Raw genomic sequence first — 20078 nt, forward strand, 5'->3', positions numbered from 1 at the left:
TGTTAATATATTTGAAAGCATTTCTGATCAAATATTGACAAGTCCATCATATTGACAGGTCTTGCACTTCTGTCTTGTTTTCAGCTGCCTTAGGTCTGCTGGAGAAGCCTTAGGCAGCATCTTAGCAGACGCATGGCTGTCATGACTTAAACCAAGGACTCGAGACAACACTCAATTCATCTAATTTTCTAAATCTCTTTACTAATCTAGAAAGCAATTTTCTGTAAATCACAAGGGCAAATGTTTTAAACAGGCTACTCAAGTCAATCAGAGAAGAGGTTCTCAGACTTCATCACTGTTGGCTTAACTCAAACCCTACAAAAGTAGCAGAGCCACCACTAACTGCTTCCCAAACAACTATAAGAATCTGCTGTACAACAATGAACAGACCTCAAGGGGGGCACATACACATGCTTAAAATAATCAAGGTATGGCTTGGTGCATCATACCTTAACCACTGTTACACAGTTAAAAGCATGCATTAATAAACATCTTGCAGTTAGGATGAGCCAACACAAAGTTAATGCTGAACAGGTAATGGTGCAAACCATTTTAAGGTTTGCTTCAGCCTCAAAATATAAGAAATGCAGTATTAGAGCAATTACTCAGGGGGGTGGAACCTGTCCAACACAAAGCATACACTGTTTAATTGCCAAGAAAAGAACATTTTCTATCAATTTTTCTGTCTTAAACCTAATCATAGGTCTCTCCCAAATACGTGGCAGCTATACCATGCCACACAATTAAAAATCTAGTTTTGGTTTTCAGTGCTTTGCTGAACTACAGCAGCAGACTACATAATTACAACCAAAAACATTTAAAATTAAAGCTTCTGACTTTAAGAAACAGAACTAGGCAAACACATCAGATGGGCATGCTAAAGACCATCAGCTGAAACTTAACACATGGAACTTGTCTAGAGCGGAATTCTTGAAAGTATTTCAGTATTGTGTAGAGAACCTGACTGAAATGGATACCTGGATGTGGAAACATAATGCAATGCATGCATTCTAACTGGGTCCATGAAAAACAGGGATAGAGACCTGAATCCACCCCAGTCAGGATTCCCTTCTAACCAGCATACCAAAAAACAATCTGTCCATTCATGTGATACTGCTCTTCCCAAACTCTAACATGTTGGGGGCAGTGGCCTCACTAAAATGTGCTAAGGACTTCTCCCTGCAGAGGGAGGGCTCACTTCTTGTAAGGTGAGCAGGATCTCACCACCCTAATATGAAGGGAATGCGAGCCAACCTGACAACACACAATCTGTGTGCGGGAAGGGGACTAAAGACATGCAACACATTTACAAACGTTCTAACAATGTCAAAGCTCAAATTTCTAGATCTATCCACTTGCAAAGACAGACTTGAGTTGCCAGAAGAATCATGAGACAGAGAAAATGTCCACTCAAATATTCAACTTGCCTCCCACAGCAGCACTCTGTTGCCTAACACAGGTAATTTCCTCATTTTAGTCCTAAAGCAATACATTCTAGTCTCAATGAAACTTTCCAAAGATACTCAAGGATTCTGGACTTGTAGTGCCTTATAAATGGGAAATAGCATGAAAAGGGTAAGAAAATGAACCTTGCAAAGATCAAATCCCTTGTGGGATCTGACACGGCATGGGGATGCTTTCACTGAATAATCAGGAGAAAAAAAGTTTGCCATTTTGAAAAAAATAAATAAATAAAAGTACAGAAGCAATCCACCAAGTAAATTCTTGCTCAAATACCCACAAATCAATATACCATATCCAAAATGCCTTATTTTCAGATATCTGAAAATTAATTAAAAATAATTTTACATACTCAAGTAAAACTCACCTTAACTTTCTTTAACACTTCAAATCCTTCAATTTTTCCAATCCGTAGATGATTCAGATCAACATCCTAGACGAGGAAAGAGAAAACTATCTTTAATTTGCAGCACAGTTTTAATGACATAAGGCAATTTGATCACAATATGAAAACAAGATATCACTATATAACAGTTTGTCTGATCAGCTTCCCATCCTCTCTTTATTCGTTTTTCTCAACATCCTTCATTTTATCCCTTTCTTTGTCAATATGCTATCACTAATAAACCAAACACAGGAGGCAGTCATACTTGAAAAAAGGATGCACTGCCATCAGAGGAATCGCTACAGAATCATGCTTTCACTAATAACCTTTGTGCAAGACAAGATGTTCAAAAATCCTACATACCCTGCAAATACCCCACAGATTATCTCAGATTTTAAACCCAACACTATTTAATTCAGCAGTCATTAAAAAAAATTGGGACTTTTTCAGTGTTAGTCATTTTAAACAGCTTCATTCTTCATTTGTTTATCTAACATTCGATATGACTTGTACAGCAAAAATAATTATGCTTAATCCAGTTTAAAGTCACCAGAGAACTATAGCAGATTCCAAAACTCAAAATATGCGGAGGTTATCTCAAAAAAATTACTATAACACCAGAGACCTCCAAAACACAAGACTGCTACAACTAACAGTTTCCGCAGCACCCAAAACATAGCAATGCCCGTGTCTCACCTACCAAGCCCTTAAGGCATAACACTCAAACCAAATTTTCTTATAATTGGAGACTCCATAGTGAGAAACACGGCTGTCCCACTCACCAGGTTAGAGAAGGAGAAAGTCACGGTCAACTGCTTGTGGGAGTTTGGCATAATGGTTAAGGTGTTTACCTTACAGACGCAAGGTGCAGGGTTTGATTCTCACATGGGATAATTGGCTAGAATTAAAATGGCCCACAACAGCAATTAGCCTAGTACTAATCTATGAACTTGTTTGGCATCAAGATTGGTCAGATCACACATGCACTCGGGTATCTCGGCAACAAGTCCCATTATGAACGACTCTGTCATAGCTCATGTTGGAGTGAATGACCTGAGATGTAATTCACTGGACTATATGGAGAGAGACATGACTGAGCTCTCAGAGTATGTGTCTCAGGCAGGTATGTCACTACTCTTCAAGCAGCATATTACCCTCACCTAGAACGATGCTACAGTATAAACAAAAAAATATTAATTTCAATAATTGGCTTAGTTTTTGGTGTCATTCAAAGGAGATTCAGTTACTGTCTGCCTGGGATGACATGGTCAACAAGCGTAGCTGCTTTGCCAGAGATGGTTGGCACCTTGCACCACTAGGCATTTGGCTGCAGGCAAGGGCTCTTGCCTCCCCCATAGTGCCTTTTTTTATGCAAGGTCTTAGAAACAAAACTGTCAACATGAAAACTGCCAATAACAACAGAATAAGGGTTATGTTGCTAAATGCTATGAGCTCAAACCAAAAACTGCACACCCTGGAAGCACTCCTGTCACTGAAGAATGTAGAGGTCTGTGCAGTCACGGAAACCTGGTTCAAGGCCTCAGACAGTACCCTGGCCTTGTAAGGCTATAATGGCTTCCACACCTTCAGAATGTGTGAGAACCAAACAAGGCGGTGTTTCTATCTATATTAGAGATAAATTCACCTCCTGACTAGACTGGAGAACTCCATGAAGTTACACCAAGTTCAGACACCTATTCAAGTCATAGCTAGTTATAGATCCCTGCCATGGATCATGATGCGCATGAGGCCTACTTCACCAAACTTGAGTCGATCCAAATATTGCCAAACACTCTGGTCATGGAGGATTTCAATTATCCCACCATCAACTGTGAAACCTACTCTAGCCCTAACACACTAGCTCAAAGTTCCTTGACTTTGTTAATTCAAATGCCCTGAAAAAATTGTTCAAACCCCAACAAGAGGGAAAAACATACTACATCTGGTCCTCACTAACATGACAAACCGATGCAACACCGCAACTGTCAGGCCTCAGTAGTTAAATCTGACCATAAATCAGTCATCTTTCGAACTGGCACTAACACCAAAAATCACAAACTAAAACATGAACTAGCATCACCATTAATTACCCTATTCAATCACAGCTTTGTTACTGTGGAATGTAGAACAGCAACAGTTATTCCCCTCCACAATGGTGGCTTAGAACAGATCTGGGGAATTATAGACCCATAAGTCTGACCAGCCCCATTTGTAAGGCCATGGAACGCATCATTGTGGACCTCATAAATAAAGACATAGGTTCATAGGTTCATAGGTTCATACTAGGCTATCTGCCCAAGGGCATTTATAAGCCTAGCCCATAGTTATGTGGCTTTCGCCACCCCTTTAGTTTGAATAAAAACTATGCCTATCATTTTGCTGTGCCTCTGTCAAGCAGTGACGCTGAAGTAATCCCTGGGGTATATCTGCAATCTCCCATCCATTGGTCAAGATTCCTCTTGAACAAGACCAGAGAGGTGCTCTGCCTCACATGTACCGGGATTTTGTTCCACAGCATAGGGAGTCTCTGGGTGATGAATCTGTCCCTCCAGCACGTTCTATTTATAACCGTGTCAAGGTTTAAGTCTCCGCCCTTGTGGTTCTGAGGGATCTAGATTTTTGAGGTGAAGCATATTCATCAAATCTGGGTTTGACATGGCCTTATATGTCAGGCACAGGTCACCTCTGAGCAAGCGGTATGAGACTGAATAGAGCTGGAGTTCTTTCAGTCGGGCAGCATAAGTCATATTTTGAGACCCTTTATCCTTTTGGTGAGGAACTTTTGGGGCCTTTCAAGCTGCAGCAGGTGTCTGGTCAGATACATTCGAACGGGCATTGTACTCAATCATAGGTCTAATAAGTGATGAGTACAGGGGACGATGACCTCCCTTGATCTAGATGTGAATCCCTTCATGATCAGGTGGGTGATATAGAAGGTTTTCCTAACTACTTTAGCAACATGAGTGTCAAACAAAAGGCTACTGTCAACCTGGGTCCCCAGATCTCTGATGACTTTTTCTGTGCTCAGTGGATTGCCACCTATATGGTAGCTAGGGGTAGCCTTGTTTTTCCCAAAGGGTATGACTATGCATTTTTTGGCGTTTAACTTCAGGCCATGGCTCTGGCACCAGTTATCCATTTCTGTGAGGCCCTTCTGGAGGATATCTGTGTCAGATGTGTTTTCGACTATGGCGCCCAGTTTGCAGTCATCTGCAAACTTTGTCAGCCATAACCCTCCTGTGTTTGCTTGTACTTCAGAAAAGTAGATGCCGAACAAGAGTGGACCCAGGACTGAGCCCTGTGGGACACCACTTGTGACAGGCTTTGAGTCTGACATGGCTCCAGCAACTCTGACCCTGTGGGTTCTGTCACTTAGCCAGTTTGCAACCCATCTTGTGATGTATGGGTTTACATTCAAGCTGATGAGTTTTTCGATGATACCTGAGTGGGGTATTGTGTCGAAGGCCTTTGCCAGGTCGAGGTAGGCTGTATGGACTGCCTTTCCTCATCAATGGCCTTGGTGACTGTCTCGAAAAAGTCAACCAAGTTTAAGAGGCAGGATCTGCCTTTGACAAAGCCAAACTGAGTTGGATCCAAAGTCTGCAAGTTCCCTATGTCTTTATTTATGAGTTCCATTATGATCCTCTCCATGGCTTTGCAGATAAGGCTTGTCAAGCTAATGGGGCGGTAATTTCCAGGGTCTGTGGAGGCACCGCCCTTATGAAGTGGGACCACAGTCGCCGTCGCCACTCCTTGGAGTGCGTATCCTGAGGTGAGGCTAAGATTAAACAGCTGTCCTAACTGTGGGTTTAATTCCTCATTGAGTTCATGAAGCACACAGCCGGGACACCATCCGGTCCCATGGATGCTGTGTTTTTGCCTTAGTGAGGGCAGTTCTCACCTGGGCATTGGAGATGTTTGGGGGCTACAATCCTCTGGAATAGATATCTCTCCTTTTGGGGGAGGGGAGAAGTTTGCACTGAACCTGTCAGCCAGTATGTTGGCAATGTGTGTAGGTTCAGTAATTTTCACATCATTTTGAACTAATTCTGAGCATATCTGGGAGTTTCCTCCTAGGTTTCTAACATAGCTAAAGAAGGCCTTATGATTCTCTTTAGAGTCCTTGGCGATTTTTCTCTCAAAATTTGCCTTGGATGATTTTATGAGAGCTCTTAGTTTTTTACTTATAATGATCAAAGGTGTCTTACCTTTCAAGGATTTTGCTCTATCTTGTAGTAGCTTCCTCCTTTTGTTGTAGAGCTTGTTTATGGCTGGGGTCCACCAGACTGGACGCTTGCCTTTGGTACAGAGAGTCTTAGTTTTGTTTGGGATTGCCTGATCCATGCAGTCCTGTAGGTGCTGGTAGAAGGCATTTGTAAGTGATTCAGCGGTGACCTCCAAACCCTGTAGCCAACCCAATTCAGCTTCGTCAAGGGCAGATCTTGCCTGTTACCTAGTGGATTTCTTTGAAAATGTAACCAGAACTCTGCATACAGCATACCTGGACTAGGGTTTTGACACAATCCCACACCCCTGAAGTAAACTTAGCAAACTGAATGTAAACCCCTTTTTTGTAAGAGGAGTTGCTAATTGACGCACAAATTGGTCACATGCTATCAAAGCGGGTGACTCCACATCAACCAGCAGACCTGTCACCAGCGGGGTGCCACAAGGGTCAGTGCTGGGCCCCCTACTGTTTGGTATATACTTCTCAGATCATCAGGCCAAAACCAAGGGGCTGTGGCTGACCAAGTTTGCAGACTGCAAACTGGGTGTAATTACTGAATCCCCAAATGATGTCAGTATCCTTCAGGATGGTCTTATGCATACCAACAACTGGTGTCTTAGTCACGGTCTCCCAAATGAATGAAAAACAATGCATCACCATTCCCTTTGGTAAAAACAATGTCTCTTCACACTATCAAATTAACAATAATATCCAACGTACCTACGAAGTGGTAAGGGATCTGGGATAACAAGTAGACTGTGACCTTAACTTTGACCATCACTTGTCTACTATAGTAAGGAAGGCTTTCTATGTAGCACACTTGATTAGCAAAGGCATTGCCTCCAGAGCAAAGGAGGTTATATAACCCCACTATACTCATCAGTAATCAGGCCCATAGTTCAATATAATGCCCCTTTTGGCATGTACTGTACAAAGCACCTGCAGCAATTGGAGAGATCTCAGAGGTTTCTAAGAAATAAAGATAAAAAGACTTGAGCATGTGCCTTACACAGACCAACTAAAGTCCCTGTCACTATACTCAATATCATATAGACTTCTTAGAGAAGACTTATGCCTGGCTTACAGAGAATTCTCCGACCTAACCTAATGAGTCTGCTGCACACCCATAAATCAAACAGGACTAGAACTACCCGTTTCAGGGACCTAAACATGGCTTGTGAATTAAATAGGATGTGCTGGAGGGGCAGATTTGTCTCCCAGTGACTGTCGTGTCTTTGGAATAGGCTAGCAATTCACGCGAGACACAGCAGCTCTAGTACACTGTTCAAAAGGAACCTGGACAACTGGATGGGGCACTATAAATTCTTACCGGAGATGATGCCCACAACCCACCTAGACATGGGCAATCATTACTAAATACAATCCTGAGTACTGACTAGAGTTATCTATGGTATTAACTAGCAGGAAACGCCTAGGCTTGAGATGACCTCCAGGTCAAAAGTCAACTAACCTCCTATGATCTTAAGTGTGGCTTTCTCCTTCGCATAAATATTGCGCCATATTAAATCTCTTTCTTTCCCACATCCATATGTCTTCAGATGTCTCCTGCTCTACCTGTTTCACCTTACTTTGGAGACTCATTACTCCACCAAGCTGTGACATAACCTAGTTAAGTTTTATACACTAAATCCTTTACTTTGCACGTATTCCATAACTTCAGCTTCTATATGTTTAATTTCTACTTTACTAATCTTCTCTTCTACATTTCCCCTTTGTGATCTCTATTATTCTTCAAATATCTTTTGAGCTGCTTTCTTGTATGGATTAGTTTGGCTTTCTTTTTGCATAAATACATATACAAATATTTCAAGTACAGGCATTCTAGCCTTCTAGCTTGCCAATATCCCAAAACACTTGTTCCCATAATAAGTGTTCAGGCTGTTCTTAAAAATATCTAAACTAGTACTTGGTTTAATGTAATTTGGTAGTTTGTTCCATGCACTCTGAGAACCAATTAATACATTTCTCATTCCTATAGAATCTTCTACATAGGTTGTCTGATGATTCTCTAGTACTTTTTGATAACCCCAAACATTCTCACAGGAAGTTGTCTCTACATGCCCTATATATCTGAATAAGATCAAGTTCAGATATTTTAATCTTTCATAACTTAAATTTTCAGATCCATGGATGCCTTTGACATACTTCCACCGTACTCATTAAAGTTTACTCATGCTCATTTTCTTATAGGGTTTCCAGCTTGTTATCCCACACTCAAGTTTGAGTCTAATGTAACTAACAATGACTTTGATTTCCTAGACTTTATAAATCTGTTTATGCAAGCTATAGTTCTAGAACAATCCTAAACCAACTGGTTGATATGGCTAGAAAATCTCATAGATGGATCTACCCATATACTCAGGTCCTTAAATGAGTCTATAGTTTCAATCACGGTGTGCTGTAAAACAATGTTCACCTTTCAATTTATGTCTACCAAATCTCATATGCTTAGTTTTGATGCATTTATCAGCATGTTATTCTCCTGTGCCCAAATGGTCAATTTAGTCAAGTTATTTTGCAGACATGCCTTATGTATAGCACATGTAATCAGTTTACCCAATTTCAGGTCGTCTGCATATAGACTGCAGAATACCTCAGATAGAAAAGTTAGGTGTGAAAGATACAATTTAAACAAGTAAGGGCCTAGGACAGAGTCCTGTGGGACACCCTGACTGTAACCAAGAATTTCACTTGTCCAGTTGCTGTATGATACTTGCTACGTTCTATTTGTAAGGCATTCAGCTATCCCTCTTATCAAGAGTACATCACTACCTAGTCGCTCTAATTTACTGATCAGAGTTTTGTCGCTGTCAAATGCTGAAGTTAAATCTTTATAAATTACATCACAGCACAATTTTTTCACTCATAGCTATTATATTGTTATAGATTTAGAACACCCTATTACTGGTGATAATAGAGCTATTTTCAACATATGCATGCTCACATGTAGTTTCAAGTCCCATCCTACTCACTTTTGACAATTTATCCAATATTATCTTCTCCATTATTTTTCCACAACATGAAAGTAGACTTAAGGGTCTGTATGACTCTGGGTTTGTCCTACTCACTTTCCCTTAAAGATGGGTTTAATAAACCCATGTCTCCAATCTTGAGGAATCTCACCATATTTATATGACCCAGTGAATAATAGATATGGTACTACACGCTCTTGCTAAAAAAAAGTGTTCTCAGGTCATTGTTACTAATTTTGACTCCTCCTTGTGCTTCGTTTGGATACTGTTTGCACATTTCTTTTTCAATATAATCTAATTTGATTCCAGTATTCGAGGTTATCTGGATGTCACCAAGACAACTTATCACCCCTTTTGTGGAGCCAAACTGTTTTGGATACATTTTTTAAATACATCTATAATCTGCTGCGTCTGAGAATAAATTTTAGAATCTGCACACAGTTTATCAATTTGTCTTTACTCCTTCCATACACATCTTTACAAAAATTTTATTCAAAATTTTCCTGATCTTGTCTCACACTACGCTTAATCTGTTTGTCCAGCTTATTTCAGTTTTCAAAGTTGTAGTAAAACATCCCTTTCATTTCTTATATTTTTTGTCTCTCACCTTAATCAGGTATCGTGTTCTTATGGAAATATATCCCCCTGACATTGTATGCCTAGATCCTGATGTTAAACTTTTTATTATTTTTTGCACTAAAACAATTTCTCTTTCAAAACTTTCCACATTCTAACTAATTCTACCAATAAATAATTAACAAATGATTTATGATAATTATTTATCATAATAACCATAATACTTTTTTGGAGTCATTAGACATCTGGTGTAGGTATGTGGATGACTGTTGGCTTGCATGGAGATCAGATTTGGAATATCTACAGGAGTTTGCGGAATATCTTAATGAAAACAAGTGGAGGATTAACTTTACTTTAAATTTTCACCAGACCAATATTGTGTTTTTGGATGTAATGGTACCTGCGTAGGAGGATGACACCTTAGCAAGCACTGCTTAAAGAAATATCCCCAAAGTAACACTCTTTTACATGCAGACAGTTGCCACCCCAGCCCCCCCCCCCCCATGTTACCAAAAATATTTCCAAATCTCAATTTTTGAGAACACACAGGATTTGTTCTTCAGAGCAGGATTTATCTATTCAGAATAAAGACCTTGTTATGAGGTTTTTTATAGGGGTTATGATTATACTGAGTTGATCAATTCTTCTAGCTTGGATAATTCCATGGACCAGTCCCAATTGTTACAATACAAGCCCAATCCTACATATACACAACCTTTGAGATTTGTTACAAATTATGACAGTAATAAACAATTTCTCAAGAGTCTGGTACAAAAATATTGGGGCACATTATTAGCAGATACACATTTAAATAAATTTATTACCATCAATATGCCTATTTTCCTACAGGAAGAGCAAAACTTTAGGTAACTGGTTTAATCATAAGAAATTGACTCTGTCAAAATTTAATCCATATCAAGCAACTATTGAGGGTTACATCTTATCAGGTTGTTACCCTTGTGGAAACTGTAGTTTTCATAGATATGCATGTAAAATTAACAGTTTTACTTCCAAAAATACTTCAGTTGTCTATGATATTAAAGTTTTTGGTAATTGCAATACTAGTTGGGTCATTTACTTAGTGGCTTGCAGCTGCTCAGCATTTTATAAGGGACTAACTTCCCTTCCATTTGAAATAAGAATATCTGAGCATCTCAGTGATACAAGATGCAGACAACACTCAAATGCTTTGTTTAAATTCTATTTTATATCATTCTGCTAAGTTCAATTCTGTAATTACAGCTAGGATAACTTTTAATACAAGAAATAAAAGTGGATGGCACAGTTTAAACAAAAAGGAAAAAATATGGATCATTAAGTTGGGGGGGTGTTGTTCCCTCCCGGACTCGATGAGCAATTATATTCAACCAATCATTGTAGTTCTATTGCTTATGTAAGTTGGGGGTATTTGTTTTTTTTCAGGTAACACTGATTCAAAAGTATGTTCTGGCTTTCTGCTTGAATTAGACAATCGTCCAGGTATGGATATATTTGAATATTTCTTTGCCTGCAAAATGCAATGACTGGAGCTAGGCACTTTGTGAATACCCTGGGCGCAGTAGATAAGCCAAAGGGCAGTGCAGAGAACTGATAGTGCATGTACCCTGCTTTGAAGCACATGTATCTTCTGCAAGATTCCCTGATTGGGATGTGCAGGTATGCTTCCTTTAAATCTAGTGTTGCCAACCAGACGTCTTTGCCTAGCATAGGGAGCAACTTGTGTAGAGTCAGCATCTTGAATTTTGGAATCACCACAAAGGTGCTTAGAGTAGATTGGTCCAGGATAGGATGCCATGAATGGTCTTTTCTGGGTACCAGGAAAATTCTTGAGTAGAAACCTTGTCCTTTTTCCTCTTCTGGTACCAAATGAATACCCTCCATGCTTAAGAGAGAAAGTACTTGCTTTTGGGCCTCTGCCCATGGATTTGGGAGTAGATCTGGCCACTTGCTTGGTGTTGGTAATGTGTGGAAGTGAAATCTGTATCCCTGGGACACTATATTTAAAACCAACTTGCCCTGGGTAATGAGTTCCCAGTTCTTTGCATGAAGAGCAATCTTTCCCCCCAAAGGGGCAGTCAGTTGAGAAGTGCTTGGAAATTTTAAAAAGAAGTCATTGAGATAATGTACCATGGGGGGAGTGTTATTACTCCCAGATTTGGAAGTGGAGACCCTCCATTGCTTAGTTCTGTGCATGCCCTGGGACTGAAGCCTGGGAGTTCTGCTGGATCTGGGTTTGGACGGAGAAGGTCTGGAAGAGGCAGGAAAGGACCAATTTTTGGAAGGCCAATGCCTACTGAATCTTGGAGGTTGTACTTGTAAAAAAAATCTTTAACAGTTTGCATAGATTTAGCTTTTTCCTCCATCTTTTTAAGAACTTCTGCCTGGTTGCCAAACAGATGGTCCTGGTTTAAGGGAGCATCCAGAAATTTTGCTTTAACATGATCTGGCAAGGATTGTTCCTTAAGCCAAACATGCCTTCTAAGTACAGACCCAGTTACAGCAGACCTGCAAGATGCCGCTAGTGAATCAAAACCACATTGCAAAGTATGTACTCTAACTTGTTCAGCTGAATGCAGTAAATCCTGTAAATCCTTATTTTCAGCACAATCAGGAATCAACATCATTTTCTGTTTAAACAATCCAATAATATGCTGCTGATACTTTAACATATGAAACTGGCAGTTTAAGGCCCGAATGGCTAAGTTGCAGAAGTTTATACCTTCTTACCCCATCTATCCAGCTCCCTGGATTCTCTATCAGAGGGGGTAGGATTTTTGGAAGTAGTAACTTTAATGCCCTTGTGTCCCTGTGAAATGGTCTCAGGATCCGCAGTAGGACTTTTAAAAAGGAACTTGAGAGAGTCAGGGACCCTGTAATATCTATCAGGTTTTCTGGGAGAGCAGGAGGTAAAGAGTTGGGGGCCAAGCTGGAGTCCGAAAAGGCAACAACAACAATGTCTAGTACAGGAAGTATGGCTAAAGCCCTGTGCCGGGTCAGGAGTAAGAAATCCCTAAGCCTCTATTTCGAATCAGAGAAATCCTGACTTTCCCAACAAAAATGCTCCCTGAGAGTATGCAAGGTTTCACCAAAAGAAAAATCCTGTTGGGGGGGGGGGGGGGGGCAGAGGGAATAGAGTCCTCAGCATCAGATTCCTCATAGGTAGAAAAGGGTAAATCCTGGTCATCAGAGGAAACAGAAAATTCAGAAACCTGGTCAGAAGTATCATAAGCAACTCAGTCCTAGGTCTCTTAGAGGGGGAAGGGTGGTTTCCCCTGATTAAAGTAATAAGGTCTTCAGCCATTCTTATCATTTGTTTTTTAGGCATAGAGGTCTGACCATGCAGTCTGGGCGTCAGTTTTCTAGGCATGGTTCGAGTTTTAGGCCTTGAAGAAGATGGCGTTGGTTTAATACAAAGTCAGTAGGCCTGAATACACCCTCATAAGCCGGTGCCTGCACAGCGGCACTGAACTCATCCAAAGTAGAGACATCCGCAGGTTCCACAGTTGAAGCATCTCACAGCATACTGGACTCTGAATGGGTCTCAGTAGAGGCCTGCGAATCTGAAGTAGCGGGTATCAGGGGCTGTGAAAGCGCCTCACTGAGTACCGGCGAACTGGTGACTGGCTTAGGAGAAGCGTTGTCAGCAGCTTTGGAGCTAGGCGGCCTGCCTCTGTCTTTATCTTTGCGTTTTTTTAGAATGTCGGTGGTTGGATGACTTACCAAAGACATATCAGGATAATTGAACACAGCACCAAAATACATAGAAGTGAAAATATACAGACGACGGATAGTTTGTGGTCTAAATAAGGCACAAAACCAACAGTGAAGTAAGTCGTGGTCAAGGCCTAGGCAAGGACTAAAGTACGAATGAAAATCTTTATGAGGTATTTGCTTTCCACAAGTAATGCAATTTACTTTTACTGACATCTGTTTAGAGCAAGAAAAAAAGTTTCCCCAATGGGGTACTTAGCTTTTAGTTGAAGACTTTGGTTCTGAAACTCGAAAACGAAAATTTCAGGAGTCAGCCGACCGGCACTTGCGAACTGCTTCTGCTTCGGGCACCGCACGGCAAGAAAGAGAGATGTAATGGTGTCGGATGCATGTTTTATAACCCTGATGACCTGACGTCATGGAAGAAGGGACAGCAACCGATGCAGGACCCAAGACTTTGTTAATCAGGCCGACTGAGGGCTACTGCAAGCAGATCACCCAAATGTGATGACTGCAACAGTGAAACACGAAGAACATCCTGAAACACGAAGAACATCCTGAAACGCATCCTCTGTATAAAAGTGGCTGAAGGGAATCAAAGCCCTATCACCCCCAATGTAAGGTTCAGGGTGGATAGTTGGGGGTGTATGAGCGCTCTCTTCTCCTGTGTGAGCAGGTCTATCTGAAGGGGTAACTTGTGGCGATTGTCCTTGGCTAGATGTAATGGGGGAAACCAATACTGCCTTGGCCAGTAGGGGGTCACCAACAAGATTTGTGGTTGTTCTGTCTGAATCTTTAGCAGAACGTTTTGTATGAGTGGGAAGGGGAATTCCAAGAGAATGAAAGCGCATCCACCCTCCATGCTTCGGGATAAGGTATCCTGGAACAGAAGGTTGGCAGTTGTCTGTTCATAGGGGAAGCAAAAAGATCCACTTCTGGAATACCCATCGATGGACCAGGTCCAGCAAAACATACCTATTTAGCATCCATTCGTGGGATTGAGTCATGCTTAAGAGTATCTGCTATCACATTCTCTGCTGTAGGTATACAGACATCTAGAATATTGACTTGTCTCTCTAGGGCGATTTCCCACACCAGCAGAGCCAATATGCACAGGAGGTAGGACCTTGTTTCTCCCTGTTTGTTGATGTACCACAGCACAGTGGCATTGTCTGTGTACCACCTCAGCACTCCTAGCAGGATACGATCCCTGAAAATTTGTAGGGCCAATATCAAGGCTCTCATCTCCTTGATACTGATGTGCTCCCTGTGTTGGTTCAGGGTTCACATGTTTCTCAGTCTCCAAAGGTTTCTCCCCAAACTGTGTCTGAAGCATCCATGTACAGGTCCTGATTGCGGGGTATGGGTTGAAGGGGCAGGCCTGGACTGGCCTTTATCTGTGCTGTCCACCAATTCAGTTCCCTAGAAAGACATGGTAGCAGGGGAACCATGAACTCCAGGGGGTGTAGGTGTTGTTTCAACACTGTTCGAGTACCACTGGAATTTCCTCATGTGAAGCCTTGCTAGTGGTATCATGGGGATGGTGGAGGCCATGAATCCCAGAAGTCTGAGAAACTCCCTGGCCGACATGGCTTTGAGAGGAAGTATCCCCTTGAAATAAGAAGTGAGGGACAGAATCTTGTCTGGAGGAAGACAGGCCATCATTTTTCCTGTTAGAATCCTGCATCCTAAGAACACATGATCCTGAGGGTATCAGTTAGGATTTTTGAAGGTTTATGGTGAACCCCAGACTTTTCAGGAGGGAAATGGTGAAATCTAGGTGTTGGAAGACCAAATGAATTGACGGGACCTGGATCAGGATATCATCCAGATAGAGGAAAAGTTGTATCCCCTGTGTTCTGGCAAAGGCAATAATTGGGGCTAGGCACTATGTGAACACTCCTGGGGTCGTATAGAGACCAAAAGGCAAAGCACAGAACTGAAAGTGTCCAAAACCCACTGAAAAATGGAGGAATTTCCTGAGAAGGGGATGGATTGGTATGTGCAAGTAGGCGTCCTTTATGTCTAGGGACACCAGGAAGGCCTGAGGAACGATTAGGGGGAGAAGAGTTGGGAGTGTGAGCATCCGAAAGGAGGGGGACCTGGAGGAAAGGTGTTGAGATGGGACAAATCCAAGACTAGTCTCCAGGGACCCTCTTTCCTAGGAACCAGGAACATCCTGGAGTAAAATCCCTTTCCTCTTAATTGAGGAGGCACCTTTTGAATTGCACCTTGAGAGAGAAGGTCCAGCAGAATTGTGGCAAAGGAAGCCAGATGGTCTCGAGGGGGATGTGGAATGCCTTTGAAAGTGGGCCTGGTCTCCCACACCATGAAATATCCCTGCTTTATAATGGAGAGGACCAGAGTCTCCTGGGTAACCTGTTTCCAAGCCGGGTAGGACAGGGAGAGACACATGGAGAGAAGGGTGTCTGGATTTAAGGGCTGGTAGTCACAGACTACCAGGATTGGCCTGAAAAGGCTGTTTAGGAGCAGGGGTAGAGAGAGCAGACCTACAAGGGGGTCTGTTTCCTGGTATCCTTTTTTCCTTTGGATGGTTTGTCTGGAAGGCCTCCTTACAAAGGAAAGTTTTGGCTGGATAATTCCTTTGAAAGTGTGGAACTGGGGAGACAAATGTGTCTAAGGCTCCTGCAGCTCCTTACCATTCTGAAGGGCCTTAAAAAGTTCAGCAGCTGCTGAACCAAACACAGCTTTGCTGTCCAAGGGAGCATCCATGAGTTTTGACTTAATGTCATCAGGGAGCGGCTGCAGCCTAAGCCAGAAATATCTCCTGATGACAGACCCTGAGGCTGCGACTCTAGATATAGCCTCTACTGTATCACAACTGCACTTGAGTGTTTAGTCACTTGTGTGCAGGAATTTAAGAGACTAGTGGTTTTTGCCTTGGCAAGGGAATCAGGGAGGTCACCCAGTTGTTTAACCACATCAGAAAGGACAGCCAATGAGTATTTGGCTGTGTGTGCATCTGGTAGTTAATGGCTGTCACTACTATAGTGGCAGATGTGTTGACTTTCTTTTGCCTAGGTGCTCCATTAATCTGCTCTCCTTATCAAAGGGAAAGAGTGAAGTGGAAGTGAGTAATTCTGAGGTTTTATCTGCAGCCACAGAAATGGTGGAAGGCTCTGCCGAAGGAGCCTTGAAGAGAAATTTTGCATCTTCAGAGACTATGTAAAACCTGTCTGGGCACTTAGGTGCAGGGAGTTGGGAATCTGGGTTTTTATAAGCAGCCAAGAAGGCATCCAAGAAAGCAGGATGCACAGAAAGGACTGCAGATGGGTTAGGGGACTGTATTTGTTGGAGGTCATAATACCTCTTCTGAGTCTCAGTAACCTGACTGCATCCCCACTTAAAGAAGTCCTTCATCTGCATAATAGCTTCCCCAAAGGTAATATCTTCCCCTGGGGAATCAGTACCATTTGACTCCTCTTCTGGGGAAGCGTACCCCAGAAGGGATGCAATTTGTGAAGTGTAAGTAAGGATTCATACTTGGATGAGTCCTCTTCATCAGAGGATAAGTCAGCAACAAGTTTACCCTTGGGGTAGATGCTGAAGGGGCCCGAGTAGGAGCAGAGGCCTGGCTTAAGGCCAGGAAAGCATTAAGTAGGCCTTGAGTGAAGGCCTGCCAGTCAGGTGCCTGGCTGGAAGGTGAGGACATAGGTTAAGGAGTAATGTGCTTAGTCTTTTGCTGCTTCTTTTTATGGGCCTCTGACAGACGTATCCATGAAGGTGCAGGAATGGAGGTCCAGATGCCAGATGATACTCCAGAACATCTGAGCCAACATCCTCGCGGACAACAATTTGGGAAACCTCACGTGGGCTCTCGGAAATGAGCCTAGGTTCCTCCTGATGCCAGAGTCGGGCGCCTGCGACTCCCTCTGGGACGTGCCAGCAGCTTCTTTGATGGCCTCCTCCTGGGTACCCACCAAATGAAGATCCACGGATTCTGACTCAGACTCCAGGCCTTCACCGGCCTCAAGAGGTATGGTTGGAATAGAGGGCACAGCCGTAGGGTCAGGCGACAAGTTTTTGCCCTTCATTACAGGTGGTTCTTCTAAGGCTCCCAACATTGGGTCCATGTATTTAGTTGGACGTCTCAAGTGCTGGTTCTCTGTATAGCTTTAACGTGGCGAGACAACTCCTTAGGGTTTTTGGGACAAAGGCCTGACAGATTTCACAAGCAGTATGGTTGTGGGCGGCCTTGGCCTAAATAAAACAGGCAGAGCTCGTGCGAGTCTTTATGTGGAATGGGCCTTCCACACTGACAACTGCCCTTTCTACCGGACATGAAACCCAAAACACAGTAGCAAAAAATAATCAAAACCCCCTATGGGGTACTTACCTGAATTCGGACAGCACGAAGTCACTTCTACAAGCGAGCGATGACCGGAGCTGGCAGTCACACAGGCAACAGAAACGTTCTAAGGCATGTGCGTACTGATACCATTTTGTACCGGACGTGTGTTTATGACCCACATTCACTGACAGACATGGAATGTCACATGTTCCTTCGCAGTAGCATCTATTTTTTGTAGAATGGCCGGATGTACGAGTTGACCAGAAGCAGACTCCCTTTTGTTATGGACACAGCAGCATATGAACAGAAAGACATCTGCTTATGAACACATAACTGGAGCAACTCATACCAGACAGCAATCCTGCAGTTCTTCCAAAAGTAATGAAAAGATCCTCTTCACATGTATTACAATTACCATTATCTTCATTAAAAAAAGTCTACTTTCCCATTTTAAGAACTCATAATGCAGCCATAAGTAGATCATGTGCGGAGCTCTGATCTCTCTCTCTTTTTTTTTTTTGTTTTTTTAAGTCAGCTGTGCTAGTATGAAAACAGACTAGACTTTACATGTATACTTTCATACTTAATTTTCATCTTAATATAAATCCTGCAGTCATTTTGAGGATGGTGAGAGTCATGGTGGTGCAGCGGTTAGCATTGTTGCCTCACAGCAAGAGGTTCTCCCATTCGATTCTCAGCTGGAGTGCCTTCTGTGTGGTGTCTGCATGCCCTCTCCACAGTCGAGTGACATTAAAGACATGCAGGTAGGTGCGTGCATGAATGGGTGTGCCTTCTTTGAAGGTTGGGCGTCGGGCTGGCACCTCGGCACTGTAAAAATCCACTGCCAATCATTAGTGGACCAGAATTCCGCTATGGTGACGCCTAACTGGGAAAAGCCGAAAGACAAGAGAGACAGACTGTGTCATTTTGATGATGAAGGATCAACCTCTTTATGGTATCCGCTTGGGATGCTACATGAATCAATGTGAAGCCTTTCAAAGTGTCTCAGGTTATACCATGAAAATTGTGTCACAGGCACCCTGGTTCAAAGTGAACACAAAAACTCAAGTGACATGCAGATTGGACTGCTAGTGCAGGAAAGTTTTTATAAAAAAAAAAAAAAGTGCTATGCCCACCACTTCCAGCCAGTCTGTAGGACATTTTTTAAGCACAGGTATGTACATGCAATTTTAATGGGATGCACTGAATGGGTCTGACACAATCTGAAATATCCAACAAGCAAAAAAATATATTCCTGTATCTGGGTAAACGCTCGGTCTTCACCTCAAAGCTTCAGCAACACAGAAAAAAAACAGAGAACGAACTGACCACGACTGAATAATGTAGAAGATAACTTTTAATGCATAAAAGCAAGCGCTTTCATGATTCCAACAACTGATCACTTTATTAGACTAGTTTGCAAAAAGCAGCATCTTCAAATTTAAACAGTAAAACAACCAATAACTATAAAACATTTCATTCAACTCTAATTGTAAGCACCACCTCCAATTAAAAATGTAAATGATGCATATTTGTAACTTACATTCCTAGCAATCAGACATCTGTGGTGTACACAATCATGCTAGTCACTGTAACTAATGGGCATATATGTGTGCATTTGCATGCAGTAGGGGCTGCAGTGTTGCACTGTATGGTTCTGATAGCAGGGAAATGAAATACGTTGCTGTGGCCATTAGGTACTTTTTCATTTCACTGGTCAGAAATCTGAAGTGTGCACAGTCAAACGTGGTTGTAATTGATGGGCAGATGCGAGGTGGACACAGCTGGTAAAATAGATGCAACTGCTGAATGCGAGGGCCATCTATAGATAAAAATGAATATGGCAGACCCTGCTGTTATCTGCACAAGTTGTACTTATTCTTTGAGGACTAGTTTGCATTTATAGGAGGTAAACTGGGATACTTTACTGCATCTATTATTTGAGTAAAACAAAGCTGAAAGACATTACTGTGACCATTTTTATCACAATCTGAGGTGTACACAGCCAAAGAGGCTACACTTTCTCAGTATGGGGGCTCTCTGTATATGAAAGTGACTGACCCTGCTGTCATGATAAATTCCAACAGTCATTAATATGGCATTGCAGAAAGTACAGTTGTAGTCACTTACCATAAATGTAGATGTTCAAGTGTATTCACTGTTGCAGTTATCACACTTGTGTTATTTGCCTGCAGGTAGCCCTCAGTCGGCCCGAATACCAGAGTCTTGTGATTTCTGCATTGGATACTGCCACCACTTCCATGACATCAGAGGTATAAAACATGTAGCCGACGCCATTACATCAGTTTTTCTTGCCCTAGATGTCAGGAGCCCCCAAAACAGGAAGCTATTACATGGTATGGAACACCTCCAGTAAAAAGTAAATACCCCTGCCATAAAAGATGGCCATAG

General features: G+C 42.2%; 1 protein-coding gene across 3 annotated transcripts in view; it reads right to left on the reverse strand.

The window, feature by feature from the left end:
* PPP1R7 (protein phosphatase 1 regulatory subunit 7) overlaps nucleotides 1-20078 on the reverse strand; it is a 917460-nt gene that overhangs the window by 528580 nt on the left and 368802 nt on the right. For all 3 annotated transcript variants that reach the window (XM_044070331.1, XM_044070333.1, XM_044070332.1), the window contains exon 4: nucleotides 1829-1894. In XM_044070331.1, coding sequence (XP_043926266.1) covers nucleotides 1829-1894 — 66 coding nt within the window. The remainder of the gene's footprint in view (nucleotides 1-1828; nucleotides 1895-20078) is intronic.

The sequence above is a fragment of the Protopterus annectens genome, chromosome 4.part1 (genome assembly GCF_019279795.1).
Source record: "Protopterus annectens isolate FY-2018-M chromosome 4.part1, PAN1.0, whole genome shotgun sequence".
In the NCBI taxonomy this organism is placed as follows: domain Eukaryota; kingdom Metazoa; phylum Chordata; order Ceratodontiformes; family Protopteridae; genus Protopterus; species Protopterus annectens.